At 45.2% G+C, this 12,352-nt stretch overlaps 1 protein-coding gene across 1 annotated transcript in view; it reads right to left on the bottom strand.

Annotated features, from left to right (window-relative positions):
• The window catches only part of csmd1b (CUB and Sushi multiple domains 1b), a 1,295,488-nt gene that overhangs the window by 745,993 nt on the left and 537,143 nt on the right, over positions 1-12,352 (bottom strand). Inside the window, exon 12 of the mRNA XM_085996460.1 lies at positions 9,741-9,928. Within this exon, the coding sequence (XP_085852586.1) occupies positions 9,741-9,928 (188 nt within the window). The remainder of the gene's footprint in view (positions 1-9,740; positions 9,929-12,352) is intronic.

The raw sequence follows: 12,352 nt of genomic DNA, 5'->3' as shown, positions 1-12,352 counted from the left end.
GCAGTTGAGCTGGGAAACTTCTAGTCAGTCCTCGTGGCGTCCCCGCTGGGGAAAGACCTACACCACGGTGCTCCTACAGTCAGCCATCTTACCTGCTGCCTTACCTGTTGTATTTAACCTGTTCCTGTAAATAAACAACTTATTTATAGTTCGTCGAAGTCGAACTTGATTATTTAGTGGTGATCTACACGAACCGCTACATTGGTGACCCAACGACGTGAGTACGGGAGCTCATCAATTCCAATGCTACAATTGGTGAACCGTATCCGTGAACGATTTTCACGGTAGCAACGTGTGCCTGAACCTCGTCTTCCCACAAGACGACCAACGCACAACCGACAAACAACCACAGAACAGCAACCGCCTCACTCCGCCAAAGGCGACCCCGTCTTTGCGAACGTATTCGCAAGGTAAGCGCAGCCTGGAGCAGATCCCGTTTGACACGGACAAAACTCAACCGGACCCCGTTTTTTTGTGAGCAATTTTTACAAAAGAAGCACGCCATGGAAGCACCAGCCGTTTTGCTGTCGCTACCGCAATCCAGGGAGCCACGGTCTCCCTCGTGCTTTATACCGATAGAAGCCCCGTTCGACGAGAACATCGATGTGGCGCCGACTACGCACTTGCTCACGGTCCCCGTACTCGTCTTTCCTACCGCCACACGGATCGTCCGCCTCTACGTCCACAGCGACAGCAAGTATACATCTCTCCAAGCGCGGGGTACAGCATGTTTGGGCCCACAAAATCGGAGCACGCCCTGCGGGGATACCACGAGGACTCACCCCCGTGAACCACGAGGACCCATCCCTCGTGAACCATGAGGACCCATCCCTCACAAACCACGAGGACCCTGCCCTCGTGAAACACGAAGACTCGTTCCCCGCCGCCGACGCACCAGCCCGTCAGCCTGCTGGTTGTGTTACCTACTACACGTTTCGGCGCGAACGAAAAGCATTGCCGCCCTCGCGGCTGTTTTCTCCTAAATCTACAACAACTACAAGTGTTGCCGCCCTCCAGGCAGAGTTTACCCCTCCCGAAAGCAACAACAACCTGGACCGTTGCCGCCCTTTCTCCAGTTGTCCCTTTAACAAACGCAAACGTCTACTGAAGCTGCACACATCGAGGACGGGCCCAACGGGCATCCTGCGGCTGCGATCAGCCACGTGAAAGTTGCTGGCCTCACCGATCACTGATCAACGCAGCAACTCTTCACCCTCCGTTGTGTTATCGTCGTAGCACTATGGCATGCACCGTTCCGTGCGTTCCAGCCTCCCGAAGGTTTCGCTCACCTGTCGGCGAGTTCACCGACCTCGCCTGTCAAGTCCTTCTGGATCGCTCGTTTGGCATTCCTGCAGAGTTCGTCAGAACAAGGACTTGTTTCAACATCAACGGAGACATCGCCCGCATCCGCCCAACCTGCCCGTCACTCTGACAAGGCCTGCTGTTTCGCACGTCTCCACGGTCCTTCGCCTGACGGATACGTTTTATTCGCCACGACACGCGTAAGGATCCGCTCACGAGCAACATCTTCAGACCTCGCCTACCAAGTCGAGACAGCACGACCGCCGTGACCACCAACTCGTCAGACCATCGCATCCTTGGACTTCCGTTAAAGCGAATTCTGGGGGGGCCTATGTGGCGGTACCACCGGTTGTCCCTTACATTGAGATACATAATTCCCTTTAACTTACCTTACTGTATGTGTCTGTTACTATACTCAGGCTTCTCTCCTGTACTCTGACGTCATGACGTCAGAGCTCGGAACCTTCCAACAGTAGAGCTCGGAACCTGCTGGCAGTTGAGCTCGGAACCTGCTGGCAGTTGAGCTGGGAAACTTCTAGTCAGTCCTCGTGGCGTCCCCGCTGGGGAAAGACCTACACCACGGTGCTCCTACAGTCAGCCATCTTACCTGCTGCCTTACCTGTTGTATTTAACCTGTTCCTGTAAATAAACAACTTATTTATAGTTCGTCGAAGTCGAACTTGATTATTTAGTGGCGATCTACACGAACCGCTACACCAAGGCACTTCACAGGAGTGTTATCAAACAAAATATGAAACCAAGCCACAGGTAGAATTGGCATGCATTGCGCCCATTTTTTGTGCTGAGAACAGGGACAAAGCATACCAATTTAGCAGTGGGACAGTCTGCGCTCAATCTGCGCAGGCGCTGGTCCTACTGCTAAATTCATGGACCCCATTGTTTTAGACCTAAAGCAGACATTTGGACCCTTGAGTGTGTTAATTAGTGGCCTATCGCCTGTCGAAGGACCCTTTTACAAAATTAGTTATCGGTTGGGCCTGCCCCGCACAGGATATGTAAACAGCCCCCACCACCACCAACGAAAAGTAGCAGGCAGTAGGAGTATGTGTACTGCTCCAACGCCATAGGTATCATGATCCCTGGAGCCAGGTCGTGGGGATGACACTGCTGGCAGTGATGGCCTCTGTGATCTGGTCCCACGTCCTTTTTTCTGGAGGGTCTCCTAGCCCCCTGTGGGTAGAGGACCTCTCTTGCAGTGTTGACCCCCTGCACAAAGCTGGAGTGCTGTGTCCGAGACCCTGGGTGCCCCTTCCCTGGCTTGTGAAGACATTTGTGTTAGTGCTGAAGCAATTTTCCCATTTTTTTTTAGATGCGGAAGGCAGTTCAGCTTTAAGAGCAGAAGACTGTTATTTGGAAATTCTTTAATTTTTTTTCAGAAGGCAGTTGAGCCGTAAGGGCTAAAAACTGCCTATTTTTAAAAGATTTTTTTTTTCATTTTATAAGGCAGTTCCCCTTTAGGGGACCAACAATGCTTTCTAAAATGACAGCCTTGCTTTAAGAGAAGGCTTTTCTTGCTGCAACGACGCTATGGCCATGCTACATTGGGGCCTCTTGCTGGCACTACCCCACAGAAACCAGCCTTGCAAGGTAAGTTTAGCGCTGGGCTAATGTTAATTAGCAACCAGCACCCCGATCCTGGTCCTGCCAGCACCATCAATTTCAGCGGGCGTTAACTCTGGCCTGCGATGGTACCGGCAGGTTTCCAGCGCTCTCCAATTTTTAGCCCTTTAACAACTGTGGGCACCAAGACCTCCTTGCGACAGTTTTCCTGGGCTTTCTGAATATTTGGTTGGCTACAAAATGGAATGGCACTTTTCCTCATTTTCCCCTTTTGCAATGAAGCGCTCACCTGTTTCAGGTGGGAACTTCCAACTTTTCCCCAGGTCTGATTGGAAAATGGAGTTGGGCCGATATTTTTGACAATATTTCAGGAAGACTCCTTGCTGCCCAGTTTCACAGTCCTACATGCTTCACACATATGCATGGTGTTGTTTCCAGCCAGCCGTTGGGACATCAGAAAGCACGGAACAAAACAAAGGTATTTGATCCATTTAGAGAGGGGAGCAGGTGGTGGACCTCACGGACAAGATGAGCTCAGAGAGCCCATGAGGGCAAATAGGAGAGATGCTCGAGAAAGAAGCAGGATCAGGTCTAGGGCATGGGGGAGACTAGGGTGTGGGCGGGGGAAGCAGCTGAATGGATGATCTCAGTCTTGGTGACAAAGAAGTCCATGAGCTCACTTAGCCATCCTATCCCTATGACCACCAATACTGTTACCAACCAAATATTTATCTGGTTTCTTTCTGATGGAGTTAAGTCACTCTGTCTCAACTGCTTTTGGCATATCTCTATTATCCTGTAAGAGAAAAATGTTTCTCCAAATCTCTAGCTTATTTTAAACTTGTGTCCATTAGTCTTGTGCTTATGGTCACAGCCCCATTCCGGAGACTTGAGCACATAATCTAGGCGACACTTCAGTGCAGTACTGAGGGAGTGCTGCACTGTCAGAGGTGCTGTCTTTCAGATGAAACGTTAAACCGAGGTCCCGGCTGCCCTCTCACGTGGGCGTAAAAGATCCCGTGGCACTATTTCGAAGAAGAGCAGGGGAGTTTTCCCTGGTGTCCTGGCCAATATTTATCCCTCAATCAACACCACTGAAACAGATTATCTGATCATTATCACATTGCTGTTTGTGCGACCTTGCTGTGCACAATTGGCTACAGTGTTTCCTACATTACCACAATGGCTACACTTCAAAAGTACTTCATTGGCTGTAAAGCGCTTTGGGCCTCTCTGAAGTCATTAAAGGCGCTATAGAAATGCAACTTCTTTCTTTCTGTGTGTCAAACAGGGCTCTTACAGCTACACCATTTATGCCTCTGTATGTTAAAGAACTGGATCATATTTCCCCTTAATCTTTTTACCAATGAAAACAAGTATAGTGAAATTAATCTTTCCTCACAACTTGGAGCCTTATGTCTTGGAATTATTCTTGTTGATGTCTGTCTGTCTGTTTGTTTTGCTACACTATCCCTATCCAGGAGGTATTCTCATACAGTATTACACTTCTCCTTTTTGTCTCTCAAAATTCTAGCAAAACCTGCCTTCAAATCAGGCTGAAGTAATATTTGCGAACTCATCTAGTCCACTCAATTATGCATAGAAACCATAAATCTAAAGGTCACTGTTGTGTATGATATCACACGGCTTAAACTTTTGAGCAAAGTGATTTTGAAGGGAAATGTCTGCTAATTTAAATTGAAAGTGTACGGTTTACACATTTGCACCATTAATTCACCTTGTCACACTGTTCACAATGTTTATCTTAGCATGTCAAGTGATTCTGAAGATAACATGAACAGTTGCATACAGAGGATATAAACTAATCTGAGTCCTATCTGATGGTAGTGTGAAAAATGATAGGAGATACAGTGAAAAATGAACAATCATGACATGTCTGTGTTGTTTCCATTAATATTTTTACAACATTACAACTTCCTACATTACAACAGTGACTATGGCCACGATTTTGCCGGCGCCCAGAGAGGCGGGTCAGAGGTTAAAGTCCTATTGATTGATGGCGGGTCCCGAACCCGCCGTCAACCCGCCTCCAAACAGCCTTCCCAAGTGTCGGGTACCCGTTTTGCGAATGGACCCGACACCTAGCGGGAAATGGATTAAAGGCAATTACCTGCCTATTAACAGTAGTGTTCAGCCTGTTGTTCGATTTTCCCACTTCTGGGTCGGGTTTCCCGATGTCCGGACACCACGCCAGGTAAGTGTGGCGTGTTGTGAGTCTGGTTTAATGTTTGTGAAAAGATGATAGCTGCAGAAGTGGTGTGAAGGATGCAGTTTTGCACATGGTGAGTTTCAGAGCAAAGAAAATGTTGGTTACTGCATTTCTAGAACATATACAGATTTCTTTAGCTTACAAGTTTTTAAATCCAACAATATGTCCAGTGCCACCTCATTGGAAGAACCTCTCTCACCAGTGACAGATCGCTTCTGTCATCTCATCTGCAGCTACCATCTATTCCAGCATATGGAGGGAATCATTGGAGAGCCTGGGTGCAAGAGTTCACCTTTGTGCAGTGATTGTCAGTGTTTTCAGCACCTCAATGCTGTCAAACACTGAGAAATCAACTGTCAAAATAAAATTGTGCATGGTCCCTTTGAGGAAACTGGCAGAGAACGCGTCATCAAATGACGTCATCAGACCTGCTTCCTGTTAATTGGCAGGGCGGACTTAACAAGGTCAATCAAGGGAAAAATCACGTCTGTGGAGTGGAGGCAGCTGGGGGCTGGACCGGAACCTGGTAACCAGCTGACCCGCACCCATCCCGACGCCGAACGCAAAATCGCGGCCTACACTTCAAAAAGTACTTAATTGGCTGTAAAGCGCTTTGGAACATCCAGTGGTCATGAAAGGCGTTATATAAATGCAAGTCTTTCTATCTTTTTTTATGCAGGCTTATTGAGAAATACAAAACCCAGCATATCCACAATACTATCAGAATCAAATTACTGTGTTAATCTCAAAGGAAAAACTGTTCAAGAACTGAGGGCAGCAAATATTCACTTACTGAAATCAAGTTGAGGCAGAATTACACAGAATTTGCTCACCCTGATTTGTAGGCATAAGATTGATTGAATTGGGCACAGGCTGCAGTACTCATCTGTCCAGACTCTACCAAGAGAGTTCAGGACAGTCTGTGCGTGCCAAGGCAAGGTTCACTACTAATGAGTCAAACTGGAAAAAGGTCAGACCAATGCATTAAAGTGTGTGCTCCACATTGAGTCAAAGTAATAATGTTAGGGAAGTTCTGACTGACATCTGTCAAAGCGATACTGATAGAACGAGATAATGTCACTGTTCCCATTGCTGTTATACTCTTCCTTTAAGAGCTTAAATACATAGAATCGTAGAATGGTTACAGCACGGAAGAAGGCCATTTGGGCTGTCGAGCCCATGCTGACTCTCAGCTAGTCTCACTCCTGTGCCCTTTCCCCGTAGCCCTGCAATTTTTTTTCCTTCAGATACTTATCCAACTCCCTTTTGAAAGCTAAAATTGAGCCTGCCTCCACTACCCTTTCAGGCAGTGCATTCCAGATCGCAACCACTCGCTGTGTAAAAAACTTTTTTCTTATCTCGCCTTTGGTTCTTTTCTCAATCACCTTCAATCTGTGTCCTCTGGTTCTCGACCTTTCTGCCAATGGGAACAGTTTCCCTCTATCTACTCTGTCCAGACCCCTCATGATTTTGAACACCTTTATCAAATCTCCTTTCAATCTTCTCAGCTCCAAGGAGAACAACCGCAGCTTCTCTAGTCTATCAATGTAACTGAAGTCCCTCATTCCTGGAATCATTCTCGTAAATCTTTTCTGCACCCTCTCTAAGGCCTTCACATCCTTCCCAAAATGTGGTGCCCAGAATTGGACACAGTACTCCAGTTGGGGCCGAACCAGTGTTTTATACAGGTTCATCATAATTTCCACACTTTTGTACTCTATACCATTGTGTATGAAGCCCAGGATTCCGTAAGCCTTTTTAACTGCTTTCTCAACCTGCCCTGCCACCTTCAACGATTTATGCACACATACCCCCAGGTCTCTGTTCGTGCACCCCTTTTAGGATTGTACCATTTAGTTTATATGTCCTCTCCTCATTGTTTTTACCAAAATGCATCACTTGACACTTTTTTGCGTTAAATTTCATCTGCCATGTGTCTGCCCATTTCACCAGCCTGTCTATGTCTTCCTGAAGTCTATCACTCTCCTCCTCACTGTTCACTATACTTTCAAGTTTTGTGTCATCTGCAAATTTTGAAATTGTGCCCTGTACACCCACGTCCAAGTTATTTATATTTATCAAGAAAAGCAGTGGTCCTAGAACTGACCCCTGGGGAACACCACTGTATACCTTCCTCTAGTCTGAAAAACAACTGTTCACCACTACTCTCTGTTCCCTGTCACTTAGCCAATTTTGTATCCAAGCTGCTACTGTCCCTTTTATTCCGTGGGCTTCAACTTTGCTGGCAAGCCTATTATGTGGCACTTTGTCAAACGCCTTTTGGAAATCCATATACACCACATCAACTGCATTACCCTCATCAACCCTCTCTGTTACCTTATCAAAACGCCCGATCAAGTTGGTTATACATGATTTGTCTTTAACAAATCCATGCTGGCTTTCCTTAATTAATTCACTCATATCCAAGTGACTGTTGATTTTGTCCCTGATTACTGTTTCTAAAAGCTTCCCCACTACCGAGATTAAACTGACTGGCCTGTAGTTGCTGGGTTTATCTTTACACCCTTTTTTCTAAGTCTTTCTTTCTTTTTTTTGAACAATGATGTAACATTTGCAATTCTCCAGGCCTCTGGCACACCCCCGTATCTATGGAGGATTGGAATATTATGGCCAGTACCTCCGCGATTTCGGCCTTCAATTTCCTCAGCATCCTAGAATGCATCCATCCGCTCTTGGTGATTTATCCACTTTACGTGCAGCCAGCTTTCTAATACCTCTTTATCAATTTTTATCCTATCAAGTGTCGCTACTACCTCCTCCTTCACTATGTCTATGGCAGCATCCTCTTCCTTGGTGAAGGCAGATGCAAAGTACTCGTTTAGCACCTCAGCCATACCCTCTGCCTCCATGCATAGGTCTCCTTTTTGGTCCCTAATCGGGCCCAACCCCTCCTCTTACAACCCTTTTGCTATTTATATGCCTATCGAAGACTTTTGGATTATCTTTTATGTTGGCTGCCATTCTATTCTCATATCTTCTCTTTGTCCCTCTTATTTTCTTTTTCACTTCTCCTCTGACCTTTCTATATATAGCCTGATTCTCAGATGTATTTGCAACCTGACATCTGCCACACCCACTCTTTTTCTGCTTCATCATATTCTCTATCTGTTCGTCATCCAGGGAGCTCTGATTTTAGTTGCCCTGCCTTTCTCCCTCGTGGGAATGTACCTCAACTGTACCCAAAGTATTTGCTCTTTAAAGTAGCCCATTGTTCCACTACAGTTTTGCCTGCCAATCTTTGATTCCAGTTTATCCGGGCCAGATCCGTTCTCAGCCCACTGAAATTGGCCTTCCCCCAGTTAAACATTGTTACTCTAGATTGCTCCCTGTCTTTTTCCATAGCTAGTATAAACCTTATGATATTATGATCAGTGTTCCCTAAATGATCACCTACTGACACTTGCTCCACTTGACCTACCTCATTCCCCAGAACCAAATCCAGCAATGCCTCCTCCCTCGTCGGGCTGGAAACATACTGATGAAGAAAGTTCTCCTGAACACACTTCAGAAATTCTTCCCCTTCTCTGCCCTTAACACTATTACAATCCCAGTCTATATTAGGATAGTTGAAGTCCCCCATTATTACTGCACTATAGTTCTTGCACCTCTCTGTAATTTATCTGCAAATTTGCTCCTCCATATCTTTACCACTATTTGGTGGTCTATAGAATACATGTGGCAAATACTTAACAAAAGTCCACTCATGAGATAGAAGTGTTGCATTGTCAACCTTGTGATGAAAAGTGACCCAAACTTATCACAGCAACTTACATCTTCTGATTCATTTAAATGAACTGTGTGATTAGCAGAAGGAAACCGTTTAGAGGTTGGAAACAAAATACATGTGCATCAAAAAAAACACATTTTGAAATTTCTGCAGTAAGATGTTGATATAATGTTCAGTTCATGTCCTGTTGGCATAAATCAAGCCAAAACCATTGTGTGTTTTCCTCATGTCTCCAAAGTTAGCAGCACTGCATCAATATACAGGAAACTCTTTTTTATCTGGCACCGACGGGACCGGCGTGGTGCCGGTTTATCAAAAAGTCCGGATTACAGAGAGGTATAGCAAAAGGTACGAGAGCCCCGTACACGGCCACAGATCCAGGCATCCCTGTTGCATAGCAACAGGTGCAGGAACCCTGGTTACATGGCCATAGATCCAGGAACGGCCACTAATATGAAGTAAAACTTACCTGAACCTACTCCTGAATTTTGCCGGTTAATAGAGATTTCTGTTTATTTAGGTGCCGGTAAATCGAGAGTTTCCTGTAAATACATCCTCTCATGGTGCAGGACAGCCTGTACTGTTACCCATCCATCAGGAAAAAAAATCCCAGAGCCGGAACATAAAGCTGCAAACCATGACTTTCAAACAATTGCGCACTCATGTTTGTTTGTTGCTGCTGGCGCAATAGAGCCCTCCTTGCAACAAAAAACTGGGCAGATTCTATAGCATCCGGGGCCCAAACTATTACAGAACCATTTCTATTAGAAGAATTAACTAATATGAATACAGTATCAGTGTTCACCTGAGGACCTGGGGACATATGTGTGGCATTGTTTATACAAACAGTTCACTTTGAGGGAGATGGAAGGAACTTACTTTCATAGCGAATCTGAAAACCAACACTTGATCGACTGTTGTCGGTAGTTAATAGAAGGTACATGTAATTGCCAGTGCTGATCAGAAACTGGGGTGCTTGAGTGCCATGGTATTCTCCTATTAAAGGCGATGAATTAACGGACCCATCCCGGATTTCTAATGTGTCGTAATTAACTTCAGTTTGAAACCTGGGAACAAAAAAAAAAACAATTCAATCAATTTACTAATTTACAAACACCTCTGGGGAAATGGCCAAACAGAATAGTGCACAGATTACTCTACACCACAATCCTTATAATATTCTGAGAGTACACCAGTGATTAAATAAAAATGTATGAATTTTCTTTTTAAATTGCAGGATAGAAAATCTATCTAATTGAGATATGCTTGTCTCAAACAAAATATAGCTGCTGATTTACATTAACAAATTTTAATAGAATTAGTACATAAAATATAAGAACATAAGAACATAAGAAATAGGAGCAGGAGTAGGCCAATCGGCCCCTCGAGCCTGCTCCGCCATTCAATAAGATCATGGCTGATCTGATCCTAACCGCCAATCCACTATCACAGAACCATCTCCTGAATCTAACAGAATTAGACACACGAAATAGGAGCAGGATCAGGCTACACGGCCCCTGGGCCCGCTTCGCTACCCACAGGGCCATGACCGATCCGAACCTAGACTCATGTCCAAATTCCTGCCCGCTCCCCGTAACCCTTAATTCCCTTTATTTCTAGGAAACTGTCTATTTCTGTTATAAATTTATGTAATGATGTAGCTTCTACAGCTTTTTGGGGCAGCATATTCCATGGACCTACCACCCTCTGAGTGAAGTAGTTCCTCCTCATCTCAGTTTTGAAAGAGCAGCCCCTTATTCTAAGACTATGCCCCCTAGTTCTAGTTTCACCCATCATCGGGAACATCTTCCCCGCATCCACCCGATCCAACCCCTTCACAATCTTATATGTTTCAATAAGATCGCCTCTCATTCTTCTGAACTCCAATGAGTAGAGTCCCAATCTACTCAACCTCTCCTCATATGTCCATCCCCTCATCCCCGGGATTAACCGAGTGAACCTTCTTTGTACTGACTCGAGAGCAAGTATGTCCTTTCTTAAGTATGGACACCAAAACTGTACGCAGTATTCCAGGTGCGGTCTCACCAATACCTTGTACAACTGAAGCAATACCTCCCTATTTTTATATTCTATCCCCCTAGCAATGAAAGCCAACATTCCATTGGCCTTCTTAATCACTTGCTGCACCTGCATACTAACCTTTTGAGTTTCGTGCACCAGGACCCCCAGATCCCTTTGTACTTCAGTACTTTCCAGTTTCTTGCCATTAAGATAATAACTTGCTCTACGATTTTTCCTGCCAAAGTGCATAACCTCACACTTTCCAGTATTGTATTCCATCTGCCAAATCTCTGCCCACTTACTTAGCCTGTCTATGTCCCCTTGCAGGTTTTTTATGTCCTCCTCACTCACTACTTTCCCTCCCATCTTAGTATCATCTGCAAACTTTGATATGTTACACTCGGTCCCCTCCTCCAAATCGTTAATATAGATTGTAAAGAGTTGGGGACCCAGCACTGACCCCTGGAAATCACCCCATGCTATAAATTGGTTTGAATTGCTATGTGCTATAAATACCCCACACCCTGATAAATTAATTTTAATTACCCCACATTCTGGGGGAAATTTTAACCTAATCCACCCACTGGGAAACGGATGGGATCGGATGCAATGTTGATTTTACACCCCGCCCGATTTTACTCTCCATTGAAGTCAATATAGAGTAATATTAGACGGGGTGTAAAACCACCCTTCTACCCGACCCTGTGGATTTCCCGCCCGGTGAGTTAAGTTTAAATTACCCCCCATGAATTTGTTTTAATTCTTCATATCTGTGTGATGAATAGATTAAGATTATATATGTTTCTTAGAGTTCCCAGGCTTCTTACATTATGGGCAGCGAGACTCCCCCAAAGGCTTCATGGGCAAAGGAGCTGCATCGTTTTGTCCTGATACAGGTAGGCCACAGAGGTCTCAGGTTTGAAGCCTGCTCTGTGCTTAGTTGAGCAATTTCAATTGGGTGGTCGCAAGGGTATATAATTCACCTCAGCTTCCCTGACATAGGGATGGACAAAATTAACCATCATTAACTAGTGACCTCTCCTGGAACTGCACATCTGAATATCAGATCAGGACAGGTTAGGCTTGGCTGTGATGATTCACATGGCTGGCTAAGCTGACAACATTCAATGATCAGGCTTGTATATAAAGAACAGCGCTTGGATGAGGTAACAGAGGATTTTTGCTGACTGTGAAACCATTTCGCATTATGAGTCACCTCTTTCAGGAGAGGAAAGGGGGTAAAGAACATGAATAAAAAAGATATATGGGTGGAAATTCAGGCCCATTTAGTGTGTGAATTTAGCACAATCTAGTCTGGGAGAAGGGGTGTGCGATGGAACTAGTTTCTTTCCTTCCCTGGTCTTACTGAGAAATTCCAATAATGAAGAGGTAGAGGCTTCTTCTGCCTTCATCCCTTTGCCCTCTCTTTTCCCCCATCCCCCCACCCCAGGTTCTGACGTGCCAGGCTC

This window comes from Somniosus microcephalus, chromosome 9, assembly GCF_052327205.1.
Source record: "Somniosus microcephalus isolate GS21.2 chromosome 9, FLI_Smic_1.0, whole genome shotgun sequence".
NCBI classification, from domain to species: domain Eukaryota; kingdom Metazoa; phylum Chordata; class Chondrichthyes; order Squaliformes; family Somniosidae; genus Somniosus; species Somniosus microcephalus.
This window is presented reverse-complemented; position numbering and strand designations above follow the sequence as displayed.